This window comes from Chelon labrosus (genome assembly GCF_963514085.1).
Source record: "Chelon labrosus genome assembly, chromosome: 21".
NCBI lineage: Eukaryota > Metazoa > Chordata > Actinopteri > Mugiliformes > Mugilidae > Chelon > Chelon labrosus.
Window position 1 is genome coordinate 18,240,973 of NC_140354.1, and position 18,230 is coordinate 18,259,202.

Consider the following 18,230-nt stretch of genomic DNA (forward strand, 5'->3'; position numbering starts at 1 on the left):
GTTGAAGCATCAAAATGTTGAGTTCAAGATCTTCCAGAAAGAAATTCTAGAAAGTACCAAACCTTAATTTGCAGTAGTTTGGCGATTTTAAATTTAAATCAACCGCAGATCAGGATATTAGTAAAACAATACATACATTTGTGCATTTTAAACATTTCATTTTAATTTAAATCAATTGTAATATCGGCCGTGATTTAATATTCATCTCTATTTCTTTCTGTTGAAATTTGCGGTCGCGTTTTTTTTCGCAAGAGCACTCGAATGCATCTTTAGGCCGCCGCCCCCTCCCACGTGTTCTGGGCTTGTGATTGGTCGAGCCGCACGTCAATCAAACCCGAACGTCGCTAGGCAGTGGTACAGTGAAGGGAAACAGGTTAAAAAAAAAGGAGCAGGAGGCTTGTTCAATCAAATACTGTGGGGTTGCAGATTGTAACCGGACCTAACACGCAAGCTGGTGAGGAGTTGTATTTGTGTCATTTATTATTATTATTTATTGTACTTCCTGCTTGCCGTATAAAAACAAAAACAAACAAAAAAACCAAAACAAATACGCTGCTTTCTGCATTAAAAATCAAGTCGCGCGTTCAGGAGCTTTGCCCTGCCAAGATTATTTCTGTCGAGTTATCGCGTTAGTACTTGTGCGTTACCGTTGGCTAGGCTAACGCAGTCTCGTAACGCTACATCAGTTTAATTCAACCTTACCGGCCTAAATGCGTTCATACAACACCCACATCGACAACAAATCAAAGACTTGATCTCACTTTTTAATATAAATCTTCCAGAATAATAAACGGCATCGCAAAGGGGCAAATCCCGTGCCGTCCAGCTAGCTTAGCAACATGAGGAAGCTAACGTCGTGACTGTGTTGATAGTTGCAGGCAACGATTTCCACCTCATGTTGAACGCCATATGTCGCTTATTAACGTCCCCCTCCAAAATACATTTAACGCTAAGACACGTGTTTGTTATTATAAAAGTCTGAATTTATACTTTAAGTCGCACATATTCTGGTTTCACAGGGCACCTCACTGTAGCCCAGCCTTTTTTTTGTTGGCTGTGTTATTGTTGTACATGTGCATGTGCAAGGTGGTTTATTAAAATGTGTTCCGGACCTCGTGTAGTAGATACTCCTAGCTTTAAAATCTCTAAAATGCACACAGATAAAGTCTCGTAATACACAACAGACTTAAAATAACCTAAAATTATAGGATCTGGTGAAGATTTAAGCAATAAAGTAGTTGGGATATTGGTAAATATATACAGATGACAGGAAATAATTGTCAAATATTGGCAATTAAGTTTAGATCTTATATAAAAATATATAAAATTAAAAAAAAAAGCACAGTAAAATCTTATTTTTGCATAATTTGTTTGAATTAGGCTAACGGGTGTACCACAAGGCTCCGTACTGGGTCCCGTATTATTTATAATTTACATAAACCGTTACACACTCATAATCAGAGTTGAAATTAACAGCTTTTTTGTTGATCAACAGTTCTGTCATTTAATTTCCCAATGAATGAATGTATGATTTAATTTCGGCCCTGGCAGTCGATTAAAATATTTAATTGCAAATTTCTTAATCTGTTCAAATTGTTCCTATTTTAAGAATATTTTTAATATTCTTATCAACATGTTTTCCACTCACTTACGAGATGCACTTACTGTAGTATCTATGGACATAGAGAACACCGCAGTTATTCATCAAATATAAGGAATTATAGTTGCCATAATGTGTCTTGTGATGGGGATATCATGGACTCTAAAACTTCCTTCTTCTCGACTACAAGCCTCTGCGAGGACTTTCTGTTCCTCTTCTATTTGAGCTGTGAGAGTTGACGGTGTTGAGTTTTAAAGCAAGTAAAACGCTCCTCCCTCTCTGCACTTCAGGAAGGGCTCAGTGCAGCGTGGGTGCCCAGGGATCCACTGCCTGAGTGTGGGGAGAGCGGCAGCGGCAGCAGCAGTCGAGACCCCAGAGACATGAACCACACCAAGGGCGGCCTGGTCATCTTCACTGCCAACTCGCACCCCTCGAGCCGCGAGTTGGGAAAGAGGATTGCAGAGTGAGTACTAGAGAGGCTTCTGACATGCAACACATGGAGCACAGCAATCGAGGCAAACCGGTTTGGAGCGTAAACAAACCGCAAACTATTGTCTCTTAGATGGTAGTTTAAACTCTGGAAAGCATACCTTTGTTAGGAAAATGTTTTTCACTCTTGCTTCCTTAAAATCTAAATATGGGTGTGCAGCGTTTCCATCTGGAACAAGTTGCTGTTTACAGTACGGCTAGCCCCATCAGGACTCTGAAAAGTGTGGCTAATCCTCATGACATGCAGCAAAAATGATCACTTTGCAAAAATAATCAGTCTCATTGTTGATTCCCTGCAGTTTGACAATAGAATGCATAATTTCCCCTAACGCTAGTCCTAATAGTATACGTACTAAAGCTATGCATATGCAATTTGCACAAAGGTGTGGACATTTTTCTTTTCTTAATTGTTAGTTATTAATATTCTTAATTACACGGTCTCCTAAATACGCATTTTCTTCCTCATTGCCGTACGTTTGTCTACTGTCTACTACTTTGGCATGCAGATTCAATCAGCCTGTGAAATTTAATGGACCACTGAAACGCTTAAGTTGCTGTTGCTGTAAATCCCGATCTTCTTGTGCCTCTTAGACGTAATGCAGTACCTGAGAAAAGTGAACCGTACTGTCTGCAGCCTCCTTTTAACTAATCTTTAGCATTGTCCACATTTCATCCTGTTGTGTGTAAACAAAACATTCATGCCATGCACCGTGGACTACATCAGGACAATGGAATCCGTCTGTTTACAGAACAAATAGAGTATTATTAAAGTATTGTATTGTATTAAAGTACTGTTTGAGAGGAAGATAATAAAACGCGTTTAATTACACGTCTAGCATATTTTAACACCACGTTAAATTGACTCAAATGTTGCATTTTTGTTTTCCTTTCTGTATGAATTTAAACAAACCTCACCTTCACACGTCTTCCTCTTTTTCAGGCGGTTAGGGGTGGAGCTTGGTAAAGTGTCGGTGTACCAGGAAGCTAACAGAGGTAAGGTGATTTCTGGAATTAATCATAAAAGTCTCATTGAGTTAAACCTTTCTTTTGCAAGAGACACCCGAGTACAGCAGAGGAAATGGAACGTGTTTCTAACCGGAAGTTATTTTCTGGATCTTATTCATCAACATAGTCATAAGTTGTATAACAAAAATGACTACATGTGTTATACAAGCACGGACAGAAGTGGATCTAAACTGAAACTTGACTGGTTGGTGGAGGCACATAACCCAGACAACTCAAATGGTCCCCACATTGCCGTTGTTTGTCTAGACTAGCAACAGTACCATTACCACAGACTTGACGAAGGCTAGCAGCCCTTTGGTTGGTGGTGAGTGGACCAATCAGAAGGCCAACAATTAGACGGTTAATTGAGAAGATAAATTTGAGATTATTTTTGATTTATTTTGAAAAGCTGTTAATCGCAACAATAAAGTAATATAGGATCCAGGACGGAGCCTTGAGGTGCTCCTTTGGTTAAAAGAAGGGAAATACAACAAAGGGTTCAATTAGACGGTTAATTGAGAATATGAATTCAAGATTATTTTTATTTATTTTGAAAAGCTGTTAATCGCAACAATAAAATAATATAGGATCCAGGACGGAGCCTTGAGGTGCTCCTTTGGTTAAAAGAAGGGAAATACAACAAAGGGTTCAATTAGACGGTTAATTGAGAATATAAATTCAAGATTATTTTTATTTATATGTTATTTTTAACAGCTGCTGATCGCAACAGTAAAATAATGTAGGATCCAGGACGGAGCCTTGTGGAGCTCCTTTGGTTAACAGAAGGGAAATACATTTAAAACAATCCATAGATGTTGTTTTATGTCAGGAAAATGCTGCAGTTCCGAGCATCCAGCCCAAGATAAAGATAAATGATTGACAGCGCAGTCTCAGTGTGTAGGTCGTCAGGTTAATTGTTAAAAGGTAAATATTGTGTTGAAAGCGGCAAGGTCTTTGTATGTCTGTTACATAATGCATAATATCTGGTAGCGGATTGACCGGTTTAATGTTTAAACGGAGACGTTGCGTTTGGTTTGGATTTATTTACTGCATCAAGGTAGCCTGGAAACCAGTCTGAAGTCCCCTAGCCAACAAAATATTATTGGGGGAATTTTCCTCTGGAGTCTGTTGTGAATTCATTACGCCCCGGTGAAGGTCAGCCAGGTCATTTTTATCTTCCGCAGTTTGAGACGAAGACAGTCACTGAAGTCTTGTCAACTTTTAATTATTACATTTAGTCGAACTGAAACTAGCAACATTCTTAGGCATTAGTTGAGAAGCACACGTCACATAATTTGCAGCTCTGACTGGTTGCAGGTCTATCCAGTTGTGGTATTTCAAACGCGCCCTGTAATGACATCCAAATGGTATGTTACCAGACGTGCTACGCCAGGCTAGCATTGTGTTTTTGTTTGTTTGTGTTACGGAAATGTGCACAACTTCTCAATAGCAAAGCAGCATTAACCTCAGTTAATGGGTTTTATTCATGCTACTTCTTTATTAATACGCTGTTGAGTATAACTGGTCAGTATAGAAAAATAGTAATGATAACTCGTCAAGAGAGGTTTAGTTTACGTTTTATTTTCCTAAATGGTTTTTGTGATATTACTGTTTTTGTTAAATGTGGGGGAGAAGAGCACTTTCTCCTGCGTGGATTTGATTTTCCTGCATCACAGCTGGTCTGCGCAACACATTACTGATTCTCAAGCACACTTAATGCTTTATCACACATCGCTGCTGCAAGTCAGACACAACAGAGGGACCGTAATCAGCGTGGCGGACTGAAAATCGCAAGCAAAGTTCACGTAAGGCGAGAATTTAATGATACTGAGAGACAGAGTGTGCTTGGGATAATCTTTAGTGCTGGATGTGGACAATCAGAGTGTGTCGGAGTTATTGTTTGTGTCCCTGTTCGTCTTCTCTCTTGTGTATTTGCTGATCAGTTCTCTCTGGTTCTGTGGGAGGCACATTTTTGGAATCCTAGTATCTACAGTGTTGCAGAGGGATGGGGGGGTGGCGGCGTTTACAGCGGCTTTGTTATGAGACAGGAGTGTGTGTACTTTCGTGGCCGAATGTGTGTTTATGTGCGTACTTCTTACATCTGCTGCTGTTTCCATAGAAACGCGGGTACAGATCCAAGAGTCGGTGCGAGGCAAAGATGTCTTCATCATCCAGACGGTGTCCAAGTAAGTAGAGGAAGGAAACGACCAATTAAAAGTTTCTCCCCGACACATCTCGCTCGGCACCGCGTGTTTCCCCGCTAGCGCCGCTCACCTCTGCTCTCCCTGTACGTTCATTCGGCTACGTCAGGGATGTCAACACCACCATAATGGAGATGCTGATCATGGTGTACGCGTGCAGGACGTCCTGCGCCAAAAGCATCACCGGGGTCCTCCCCTACTTTCCCTACAGCAAGCAGTGCAAGATGAGGAAGAGGGGCTCCATCGTCTCCAAGCTCATCGCCTCCATGATGTGTAAAGCTGGTAAGATGGAGAGGATTGTAATGTTTTAGTAGCAGAACGTCTCATATAGACGCAAGATAATCAGTATATCAATACCGTGTGTAGGTCTCACCCACCTGATCACCATGGACCTCCATCAGAAGGAGATTCAAGGGTTCTTCAACATCCCAGTGGACAATCTGAGAGCGTCTCCGTTCCTGCTGCAGTACATTCAAGAGGAGGTAAGAAAAATAAGTCCATGCAACATGAAGACGTGATTTCCACTAGAGGTTGTACAGACTAGTCACTGTTGTGCATGTCGACAATAACAACTTGGACGTCTCCAAGAAGACAGCTGAGGAGCCCAGCGGGTCGTTGCAGCGAACTGGCAGCGGTTCATTGTGGGACTTGAGGTTTCCAGTGCTTCCCTTTGTTTCAAACATGTGGTTAACTTGGTTATGCATGGTGAGCTTCCATAGCTCACCACCAGCACGTTCAGGTCCCAACATCATCAAGTGTGTGTGGAGATACTTCACTAAAGATGAAGCCCATTCTACCGTGACATGCAAAATATGTTGAGTTCAAAAAGCCAGAAGGCATGCAAACACGTACACATACACTTACATGAAGCTTAAAGGAACAGTATGTAAGATTGTGGCCAAAACTGGCCAAAACTGGTACTGCAAAATACTGTAGAACGGTGTATCCCCTCCAACCTCCCCCCTGACTCGAGGTTGCCAGGTTACCGAGGTAACGTTAGGCTACTCAACACGTCTCAATTACGTTTCACATTGCCATAATCGACGTGCTAATGTTGTTTTCCTCGGCGTTTCAGCATAATGACAGAGAAACGGGCTCATAATGCATTGCTAATGTTAGCAATGACGACTCGCCGTTTTTATTTCCCAAACAATTCCTTACCTTTTCAATTCGATGAAAATTGCGTAACGTAACGTTACTTTGCACGAACATGCATAACTTTGTTCGACTGTCGTGAATATTTGAAATGTCCATTTACATTATGTACAAGTAAGTTAGTCAGGAGAAAATTAGCAACGTTGGCGTCTGTCTTCAAATTCTTCTCCGTTTTCAGCCGTCTCCATCTTCCAAAGGCATCTCCTATACAAATCCTTGTTTTATTTCGGACTTTGTCACGACGTCGTTCGGATTCATAACGAGGTCTTTTAGGTTTCGTAACGTTTTACATGTTTTATCCGACACGTTCGTAGCTGCAGCTGCGGTAACTAGAGCAGAGCTGGCAACCCGGATGACGAAACTCTACTGACTTGGTGATTGGTCGATAGTTTGAGGGTGGCGCCTCAGACCAAAACACAACATGACAACATCAACATCAGTTGAGGGCTGCAACTCTCACTTTTAAATGACAATATCCTGGCCGGACCACTGTTGTCAGTGATATAAGTATTTGAAATGAACATGATTTCTTCATGTCTAGTGACATATCAGGGCCATTTTATGATTAATTGAAATACATTTCTTACATACTGTTCCTTTAAAGATGTTTTTCTTCTCTGCTACAACTAAACTACTTGTTTAAAGGAAGATTCAGGTACTTTAACCTGGCATATATCCATATCTTACTACACTGTTGTACAGATTCAACTATGTGACTAAGTATTCAAACGAAACAGTATGAACCAAATCTGAGAGACCGGGAACAGGTCTGCTAACGTTAGCCTGAAGCACCACCTAGCATACTGTGGTCTTACGTCACAAAATACTTTTTGTTTGTATTTTTATTCGTATTTGTATTCTTTATTCCCTTAAACCTTCTGCCATGCCATGCTTAGTTTTGGTCAAGCTATGATTTGACCACTGCCGTCTAATTTAAATATCTCAATTAACCTCTAGATCCCCGACTACAGAAACGCCGTGATTGTTGCCAAATCCCCAGCTTCCGCTAAAAGGTACGCTCTCTTCTCATTTTAATTATGTCGAACTTTAACGCTTTTATTGTTGGTCTACCGTCTCTTGACAGTGGACAGTTGATCAGATACAGGAGGACAGTTTGTTGCTCTATAAACTGACTTCTTTTCCCGTCTGTCTGCCCGGGCGCACAGAGCCCAGTCTTTTGCCGAGCGGCTACGTCTGGGCATCGCTGTCATCCACGGTGAAGCTCAGGACGCCGAGTCAGACCAGGTGGACGGCCGACACTCGCCACCCACCGTCAAGACCACGGGAGCCATTCACCCCAGCATGGAGATACCGCGTAAGGCAAAAAAAAAAAGCCCTACATGCAGATTTTTTTTTAATTTATTTTTTTAAACAATACAGCAGATCTCATCTCACTCTGCCCCTTTTTTTTAATTTGTGTTTCCAGTGTTGATCCCTAAAGAGAAGCCTCCTATCACGGTGGTTGGAGACGTAGGAGGACGCATCGCCATCATAGTGGTGAGTTGACCGAGCGTACAGACGTTATTCGACAGTTCAAAGCGTCGTTTTAAAGCAACATTTGTGTTTGTCCCACAGGATGACATCATCGATGACGTCGACAGTTTTGTTGCAGCGGCAGAGACGCTGAAGGAGAGGGGAGCCTACAAGATTTTCGTCATGGCAACGCACGGCATCCTCTCCTCCGACGCTCCGAGGTTCATAGAGGAGTCGGCTATTGATGAGGTGAGAGAGAAACATCTTGTACATCACCAGTGATATTGTTTAAATTTACTTAGTGCAGTTGCATCTGTGAGGATAAAAGGAAAGTAAGAATAGCTTTTAGGAAATTTAGTTAACGTAAGACTGAATCGACTCTCTGATCGGCCGATGTTCAATATTAAAAGATCAGGATCTGATCGGGGGGCATCCCTAGCTACAAATAAACTCCTTTTTGTATCTGAACAGCGCTTTATAGGCAGTTTAGATTGTTGACGCAGACACCTACGCAAAACATAGAGTCGTAGCCAGGGGTTGCGTTAACCGAATATTTTCCGTCATTGTTTTTTTTTTTTTTTTTTTTTTTTAAATGTGACGGAAAAATCTGAAGGCCATCCGTCATTTTGACAGATTGCAATTCACACCCCTGACCACTTGGTGGCGAGTGACCTAATTAATTGGCCCTTGTCTCTCATCGCAGTTTGCGTTCCAAACATCGCAGAACTTTTGACGGTGCACGATTTCCTGGTACACCATTTACACTGATGCACACGTCAGAGCTCGGCTAACCATAGACATATATACAATATATATGTATATATATTTATGTTTATGCAGCTAACGGCTACCAAAATGGAATTTGCATACCACCGAAGCACTTCAACCCTACGGTACCGTCTAAGAGCTGTTTACGCTAGCAGTCCCGTTCCGAGTACGGACAAGACGTGTCGGCAGCCGAAACTTTTTTTTTTTTTTTTTTTTGGTTACCATTTAAAGTAAATACTGTTCCGAAAAAAATACTTAAAGTTAATGAAAATTAAATGCTACTGAATATGTCTTTTATTATCATTTTAAAAAATTGAAGTGACGGGTAAAAATAGATTATGACGGGATTTTTTATGACCCTGTCAGTCAAAATGACCGACAACGAAAAAGTTTAGCGCAACCTCTGGTCGTAGCTGATGTGCACCTCCCCAGAAATGTAACTACGCACCACAAGAGCTGTGATTAGTTTGCTCTATAGTAGCGTGTTTCCGGCTGCTTCTCCATCGCCGCAATTTTCCAATTGTTCATTTTGGATCAGTAAAGAATCGGTAAGGTGAACCGAGGTGGTTTGGAAATACAAACATTTGTATGACCCATGTTCGGTGAAAGTTTCAGTCGCCATTGTTGAAAGTGAAACAGGAAGTGGAAACAAATATTAACCCGACTGGCAAAAAAGACAGAACCGACTAGCGTTTGTGTGGCGTTGTTACAGAGCGAGCCAGACCGACGAGCGCACAAGTATAAATGACTCGCACCAGCGTAGGCTACGTACGTAGGTCTTTGCGTTTAGGTCCCGCAGTACTCTAAAAGCGCTTCAGGCTTTCTTCTCACATCTGTCTGACATTTCTCTCACCACCTCCTCCTCCTCCTCCTCCTCCTCCTCCTCCTCGTCCTCCTCCTCCTCCTCCTCAGGTGGTGGTGACCAACACGATCCCCCACGAGCTCCAGAAGCTCCAGTGTCCAAAGATTAAAACGGTCGACATCAGCATGATCCTGTCGGAGGCCATCCGCCGCATCCACAACGGAGAGTCCATGTCCTATCTGTTCCGCAACATAGGAGTGGACGACTGAACAACCCGTCTCTCTCTCTGTCTCTCTCTCTCTTACACTCACTCACCTATACAGACGTGAATAATACCGTTTGCCTTCTCAGACCTCTCCAGAAACATGAATGACAACCACAGTGTACAAGCTGACACAGATATCCTACTTGTATCATAACTGTTTTTTTCTTTGGGTGCAGCTGAACGTGACTGAACACACACTTAGACGTCTGACCACACTCCTAAACTACAACTGCCTCCCTTTCTCTCTCTCTCTCTGATCCTGTCTTGTTAAAACTCATCAGTACATTTTATTTTTTAGTTACAACTCCGACTTGACGACTCGGTTTCATGTTAAATCTGTTTGTATACATAACTGTTACCGCTGAATGTCTGTTTCTGATAGTATTAGTAGAGGAGATAGATTGTACTGATGGTGTCGGTGCCTTCTACAGGACGTGCAACACACAGGCCTTCACCGCTCGGACACTTTTTTTTTTTTTTTTTTTTCTCGGCTTACTAGCTAACTCATAATGGCTTTGTTGTTAATGCAGGTTCCCTTCTAATTAATTGTGTTGAGTACAAGAGTGCATGTTTAATCCAAAAAAAATGTTCTATGTTTATTTATGTGGCGTCTGAACGTGCGACTAACGCAGTTAGCGTAGTCGTCTACCATTTAGCCATATGTCTGTGTTGTTGCCATAGCAGCTAATCTGGTGTCAAATCTACTAACGGCTAAATCTGAACTGGAAAGTCTGGTCAATTGGAAGTTATGTTTCATTTTAGAGCACTCTGGCGATTTCATTCATATAACATGACGTGCCATCGTTTTAATAATTCCTCATGTTTAATATTAGTTAACACCACAAATACATCCAGTTACATATCTAAAGGTGTATAAAAAAAAAAAAAAAAGTTGTGTGGTAGTTGAAGGTTGTTCTTAATAATTTGGAAATATGTAAACGAATCCTTGATGCTTGGATCCCGGTGAAAGAGACCAACGAATTCTGCTTCTACATATTATACATATATATAAAACTCAGACCTCCCAAACTGCGGCTAAAACAGGAAAAGTGAATTTAAACTTTCCTGATGAGCAAAACTTGACTGAAGCAGGTCTTTGTCACTTTGCCAGATGGTCCAAAAAAAAATGTTTTGTATTTATTTTCAGCACTTAATATGAATAAATATGACCTATGGAAGGAAAGAACTGGGATGTGATGTTTGTCGTTTCATAATTGGACTTAAATTTTCTTGCCAACATGTCGACACACTTGCCAGATTGCGTTTGAGATGTCCCTTGAAGGTTAATGAGCTCCCATTGTTAAATCAATCATACACCTTTGATTCTTCTTGAACATGTTTTATGTTTATTTATTAATGGTGACAGACAGGAATCGGTTCCGACGAACATGGTGGAATTGACCGGAGGACAGAACCAGGCAGAAGAGAAGGAAATATCAGACCCGAGACACACTTGTCAGATTGTCCCACATGTCTCACATCGTTTTTTTAGCGTGGCTCCATCCGGGGGCCATTCATCAAGCAAACCACATTTCTAATGTCGTCATTTGAAGAAGCCAAGAGCGTGACTATCATATTATAAAAAAAATCTAAATTAAAAAAGGGAAGGAAATGGTCTGAAATACATTTTGGATCACCGCAGCGTAACACGACAACGCAAAATACCAGCAAAAAAAAAAAAGAGTATTATATCAAATGTCCCACATTTCATAGTAGTGCTTTCGTTTGTTTCTCCTTTCTTAAAGCACACGCTTTTATTTGCTCCACACGCACATACAGTGACGCCTGCTAGATCTATCTGTGTGTTTAAAGATTGGTTGCCAGTGGTTGCAGGACAGAATTTGACAGTTAAGTTTTCCACTGAGAGTTAAAAATGTCAATTTTGGTCCAAGTTTGGAAACTGGAACTTGACTTGGAAGCAGCCTCCCACACAACCCCAATGCACTTTTGGGAGATTTCACTGTCCTGAAGCAATCTGTTTGAAAGAGAGGTAACCATCCTGACCCACTATTGTTATTCAGTAGCGTTCAGCAGTGGATGTCACTGCTGGTGCTGAACTTATTGATTTGCAGTAAATTACTTCCTTGTTAAAAGCTTGTTAAAAGCCCACAACAACCACAGACCGAGCTGACCACCAACCAGAGGGCTACTGTCAGGTCCCTACTTCCTGTGTTACTGTTGCTAGGTTAGACTTTTACAGCGGTTAGCTGGAGGCAAAAACCACAGAGGCCACTGTTATCAAACTGTCATCTTGTTGGGTGCCAGAATCGGAGTAATACGGTTTAAAGCTCCAAACTGAAATTTTACTGTACACCAACTGCCACACCCTGTGATTAAACTCACGACTGGACAAAGATGATCATCAAAACCGCTTGTGCATTCACAAAATAGCATTTGCTAGCTCCCACTAGAAAGTTAGCTAACGTTAATTTACTTCATATGTTGCTAAACATCTAATAACATTTTGCTTTACATTAGCCTCTTGGCCATTAGCCTGTATAATAGCCGCAATTAGCATATCCACACGTAGGTAGTTAACTTTATGGCTGACAAATGCAATATGTAGGTTACTTACCCAGCCATGCTAGTGCAGTTAGCTGTCAAGACGTAGCCGTTGGTTCTGTTTTCTGCGTATGAGTGGGCCAATCAGGTCCTCTGTAATGCTGACTTTCTCAAGTGAGTGACCATACATATTCATCTAAAAATATAACTCGCATTTTTTTCCATCATTGTCAAAAACAAGCCTACATAAACTTGTAGTCAGAGTTAGCTACCGTATTCCTGTGGATTGTTTTGCCTCCCGCTAAGCCCCGCCCACTAAAAAAAACGTCTTCATGTTTGCTAACCATTGACAGTATAGCGCTAACACAGCAGGGGTCCTGAATTACATATTTTGTGAGTTTTTGAATTAAACTGTAAAATAAATTTATAAGTGATGTCCGCATCTACACTAATTATCCTTAACCCTTAAGCAAGGCACTAAACCCTTTCACCTGGACTAGCGAAGTCTCTCTCTCTAGTGCAAAAAGGGAGAAATGAAGCATATGAAATATGAACGTCTACAACCAAACATGGCAGTCTGTCTGTAATCACTGGCAAACAATCTTTAAACACTAATGACACCTTTTTCTGTTTTTTTTTTTTTTTTTTGTTTTTGTTTTTTAATGCAGACATGAGCGATGGGCGGACATGATGGGTAACACCTGACAGTTAGCTACTACATTTAGCAAACATCTGAAGGCTTTGTCGAGGCAAAAAGCAGCATGTTAACTCATAAGTCATAAAAAGGCAAAGTGATCACTTGTTTTAGACATTAAATCCCAAGTGACCAGGATTTGATTTGGTGATTCGACAGCTAACGTGCAGCTCACATTGTTTTGACGTCGAGATGAAACTGTAATAAAAAATACTTAAGAAATAAAAATACTCAAGTGAGTCTCTTATGGCTGATTTTCATTCCTGTAAAAATGCTCTCAAAGACCTTTGTTTACATCCAGTAAAATTACATACATACTGCAAGGTTTGAACAAATACTAAAAAAAAAAAAAAGAAGAAGAAATCTTAGGTGGAAAAACCGTATACTGAAAGTTAGATAATAAGAGTCAGATAATGGTGTCGTTGGATTGAGATGTACACAAACACTGCTCTCACACGTCACTGAAAACCTCTGTGGATTCACAAATACTACAGATTATCTCCTGTAGGTCATAGGAGGAGAACACATTCAGATCAGCCTCAGTTCAAACACACTGTAGCAATACTTGTCATTAGAGTGATTGTGAAGTATACAGCCAGACTGAGATTGATGGAAGGGCCAGAATAGTCTACGCAAACATGATTTCACCTAGCAATACCTTAAATAAGTGCAACATTTAATCTTTGAGACAAGCAGAACTGCTTCAACCACATAACCGTCATTTGAGACAATGATTTGGAGTCTGAAAGACATTCAACAGAAAAAAAAAGTTTAAATTTGTTAAGGTAAATGAAAAGCTATTTAGGCACAGTAGTGCTTTGTGTTAAAAGCTAATGTTAGCATGCTATCATGCCCACAATCCTAATATTAACTTGCTGATGTTTGCAGGTTTTTAAGTTCTCCACGTGAATTTGAAATGTTAGCATGCTAACAATCCTAATACTAAATTGCTGATGTATGCCGGCTTCTAAGATGTTAGCATGCAAACACTTCTCCAATACTAAAGCCGACTTGCCGCTTCTCTGAATTTTCTCCACGTCTGTCATGTTAATTTAACATGTTAGCATGCTATCATGCTCACAGTCATAATATCAACTTGCTAATGTTTGCAGGTTTTAAAGATTATCATATTCGTCATATAGGTTTAACATGTTAGCATGCTAACATTCTCAAAACCCTGATACTAATTTGCTGATGTTTGCTGATTTCAGGTTAACCATGTTAATTTAACAAGTTAGCATGCTAACATTAGCTCATTAGGGAAACAAGGCATTGAACAATTCAGAAAATTTGGATTTTCCTGCTGGTGGTGCTAGAGGGAAGGTCAGCGACTCATCCTTTGGAGACCAGGGTGCTAGCTTGGCTACCAAATAGCATGAATTGTATTAACAGATTTTAAACAGATTTTTTGGGGGGAGAATTTGAGAACAAACCTGCACTTTATCTACTATTAAAACACAGTTGGAGGCGAGTAAAGTCTAAATTAAAATTGTTGCATTAATTATTTATTGTAAGGTAAGTAGCCTAATTAGATTTTTGGCTTGTACTGTACACACAGGATTTTCAAGTAATGTGACTTGATCAAAGCTTGCCAGCAAGCTGTACTGTCTCCGTAAACACATAATATGACCTTGTAATAATAACTGCTGCAATGACTGACAACAGAAAAATACATAATCTTGTTGATAATTTTGAACACTGTTTTCTGAAGCACCATTTTGCTCTCCACATAAATACAAATCTCATATCTGGGAAACCAAACAATCCTCATTGTCCACGGGAAAATCTTCACATGAGACTCGTTACATTTAGACTGTACTGTGACCATAGTGTGACAGGTTCAACACTTTTCCGTTTAGTCTATACTTAGCAAACCAAAGAAAATATTTAGTTTTGAATTAAAAAACATCTATGTGGATGATTTAGATATTAATGCTGCCTTCAAATGGGTTGCGTTGAGGACAGTCCATATGTACAGGCAATTTCAGATAAAATTCTCCAGTTCATGAGTTCGGACGTATTTGCTTTAAGAAATGGCACAGGTGAATGGTGAGTTCAAACACTGTAATACGTTAGGTTACCCACTCATTAGCTTGCTAGCCTCTGTGCCTTCTAGTCGTCCACGGTCTTCTAGCCCCAAGCATTTCTGTACATTACTTCCCCTACGTCAACCACAAGCTCAAGAGTTGGAATACATCATAAAACCCCAAGTGGTTCCGGGATTCCTAAAAATTATAAGACATAAAACGACCACAGTAACACTTTTGTATTCAAACCGATATTTGGACTATATCTGGCACGTATCACTAACTTGAGTTCATCTTCTGTAGGCGTAATACTGGCACTGGGACCTTTTCCTCCTAATGCGTGTTTAGATGCACACAGTCTTCTGAATAACACTGCAGCTCTTTATCTCTTTGCCCACATTAGTCAGGGGCTAAACTGGTATGGTAGCATAAAAAAAGGTTCCACTAGCTAACGAGAAACGACAAATACTGATTGACAGTTTGGCTTTGTATTAATACTTCAATGACTCTTTCATTCATGACAATTGAAGGAAATGGTTCTGGAAAGCCAGAAGGCTATATTAGAATATATTGACAGCTACTGTACTAGCAAGCATGTCCTGTTGGATCTACCAGGCTAACTAGCTAACCTATAGCTACGCAGCATGGCTAATAAATTGGCAGGCCCAGTCACCACTCAATACACAACCTGCAATCCTAAAATACACTTTGATAGTTCAGCCTGACGAGATTTCTTAATCATCAACTCCTGCCAAATACCAATTTATTAAACCAGGCCCTAATAGCTACTCTACCTATTTAGTAAAAAAAACTGAATTAACATGGGCTCTCTTCGCTTCCTTTGGTCACTTCTACTGGTGGATATTATCTGATAAGCAACGCTGGCGCCGAAAAACTCAACATATGTTTGCGGTCCTTGCCATTCAATAGTTTGCAGACGACTAGCAGTTTTATTTTTGTCCTGTAGAATACTTTGTTCGATAATATAATACAATACAATTCTCCAATACCTAGATTTTTCCTTCTCCCTTTCATGATGCATCTGCGCAAGTAATTAATTTATATAATTAATTTATTCATCAAAAATATTTATTAATATTGGGCTTTTAAATGTAGATTCTTTAAAATTTGATTGGGAATTTTTGGCACTACAGTACCACCCGCTGATTATTAACTCCTTATCTTATCGGAAGTAACTGATTACTCTCATATAGCCTGAGCTGCACACGAAACACACTCATAATACGAGCATATTTGAGGCAACACATCCCGTTTTTGCGACGAGAGAACACTTCTAGAACCAGAAAGCACTCTTCACCGACACCAATTTATGATCATAGCGACTAACCTGAATAACAGGAGGTTGGTGTGCATGTAAACCCAAAGATACTGTAGTAAACACCAACCAATATACACCATTAGAAGCTCTATAAGCACATATTAGACTATTGACACCCTGTTTGCCATAATTTTATGCCGACACAAAAAAAAGAGATGACACAGACCGAGGACTAGTGGATCGTTCACTTGCTGCACCGCCTTACTCTCTCACGACGGATCCACTCAATTGCTTAAGCCATTCTTAAATAAATGTATAGAATATATACAAACATTACGCCACGACGCTTCAGACCTGAAATGCACGCTTTTTTCAGAGAGTTAGGCTGGAAAAGAGAAACCAAAGGCTGCGGGAGGGGGTTTCCTTACTGGGGCATCCTGTAACTTCACAGTTGTTGATCAGAAATTTGTCGGACATCTTGTTTCACAGTTTTTTTTTTATTACTTAGATATCGTCGGTGCGGCCGTTGTCTTGCTTTTCGGCTGTGTTGTGTGTTACTCCCCAGGTCCCACTACTTAATTCGAGTCTCGTGAAGTGGCGGCCACTTCTCCTTGTTGCCGAAGAGAGAACATCCTCTTCAAAGGAATCCCGTCAAGTCTCTCCCCATAAAAAATAAAATAAAACAGATGGTCAAGCAACCACCCGATTTTAAAAGTTGTAGACCGACAATCGTTTGTCCTTTTTTTCTGTTTTATCCCGTCTGTCACTCTATAAAGCACTTTGTGACGAGCCTGGTTATTAAAAGCGCGTCTTTAAAAGAAATCTGAATCGTTATTAGAACCTGGTAATGAGGAGAGGAGGAAATAGATCACCCATAAATTGAGCTGTTGAATGTGGTTTCCATGTTGATTGCCGAGTCGGTTGCCAGGAAGACACAAGAGGAGGATTCTGGGTATTACAGAAGGTGCATTCTGGGATTGGTTATCTACCGACGGATCACTAAGCCAATGTTCAGATGAGAGGTCTTTCGTCTTTGTATGCCACTCGCCTCTTTTTACAACCGTCATCGTTGTTGTTGTTATTTTTTTTCCCCCTCCTCTACCTCTACCGTGCAGTGAATGGTTGGTTGGAATAAAATACAGCTCCGGTCAGGATGAAGGCAGAGCTCCTCCTCTTCCAGTCACAGACAGGAGGTAGGAAGTAGCAGCAGTCTAGGACGGTGTGGGGGACTTCAAGGCATCCACTTTGGTCTCCAAGTCTGTAATCTGTGGAAACAACATAAGAACAGGTTCAATTAAATACATTTATACTGAAATATAACATAACCTAACATAAATGAATCCGGGACATATAGAATATTTGAACATCTGCTGTCTCCAATGGACTGTACAAAGCTAGACAATGGAACAGCTCCTCATAACTGAAGCCAAAGCAAGTAGGGCTCCCCCTGGTGGCTGGCGGCAGTATAGGTCATAAACTCCACCCCCTCCATGATAGTGGGCGGGACTTGGGCCAAACTAAAACACTAAAATACACGTCAAATAATCTTTTTTCAAGGACGGTTTCTGTCATTTTAGGTAGTTAATATAATGTTCATGAGTGTTCAAGTGTCAATTCAAGTTTCGTTTTAATTAGAAACAGGATGTGACATAATGGCGGTACTACCAGTTGCCATGCCAACCACTACATAAAGCGGTTCGTGAGAGTTGTAAACAGTGTGTAGTCCAACATTTCCTTGTAACTGGCGGCGGTAGAACAGAGCGCAGTATTAATTAAATGAAAAACGCGAGTGAGCCACGATATCGACGACCCGCCCACGCACCCAGTGTGTTCGGGTCGTCGATATCGTGGCTCAGCGTAGCTCCACTCTCGGACCGCACGCCGCAGACTCCGGCTCCAAAATCGCAAGATGGCGCCGCCCGTATCCTCGGTAAAACAGCGCCAGTCTGGCCAATGCAAGGAAGTGGAGA

At 40.8% G+C, this 18,230-nt stretch overlaps 2 protein-coding genes across 2 annotated transcripts in view; one reads left to right on the forward strand and one right to left on the reverse strand.

Annotated features, from left to right (window-relative positions):
• Window positions 1-267: 267 nt before the first annotated feature.
• Window positions 268-10,940, forward strand: LOC311507053 (phosphoribosyl pyrophosphate synthase-associated protein 2). Its single transcript, XM_084571255.1, has 11 exons — window positions 268-454; window positions 1,891-2,063; window positions 3,030-3,082; window positions 5,214-5,280; window positions 5,405-5,577; window positions 5,662-5,777; window positions 7,408-7,463; window positions 7,617-7,765; window positions 7,877-7,947; window positions 8,026-8,172; window positions 9,604-10,940. Exons 2-11 carry the CDS (start codon window positions 1,981-1,983, stop codon window positions 9,760-9,762), a joined length of 1,074 nt encoding a protein of 357 aa, XP_084427381.1. The 5' UTR covers window positions 268-454; window positions 1,891-1,980; the 3' UTR covers window positions 9,763-10,940.
• A 99-nt stretch (window positions 10,941-11,039) lies between these two features.
• The window catches only part of LOC311507052 (neurabin-2-like), a 32,011-nt gene continuing 24,820 nt past the window's right edge, over window positions 11,040-18,230 (reverse strand). Inside the window, exon 15 of the mRNA XM_084571254.1 lies at window positions 11,040-17,525. Within this exon, the coding sequence (XP_084427380.1) occupies window positions 17,472-17,525 (54 nt within the window). The 3' untranslated portion in view covers window positions 11,040-17,471. The remainder of the gene's footprint in view (window positions 17,526-18,230) is intronic.

Coding starts and splice junctions, on each gene's coding strand:
- LOC311507053 (XM_084571255.1), top strand. CDS start 1,981: ATGAACCACACCAAGGGCGGCCTGGTCATCTTCACTGCCAACTCGCAC. Junction 5,281..5,404: donor ATCATCCAGACGGTGTCCAA/GTAAGTAGAGGA, acceptor CGGCTACGTCAG/GGATGTCAACACCACCATAA. Junction 5,778..7,407: donor TGCAGTACATTCAAGAGGAG/GTAAGAAAAATA, acceptor ATTAACCTCTAG/ATCCCCGACTACAGAAACGC.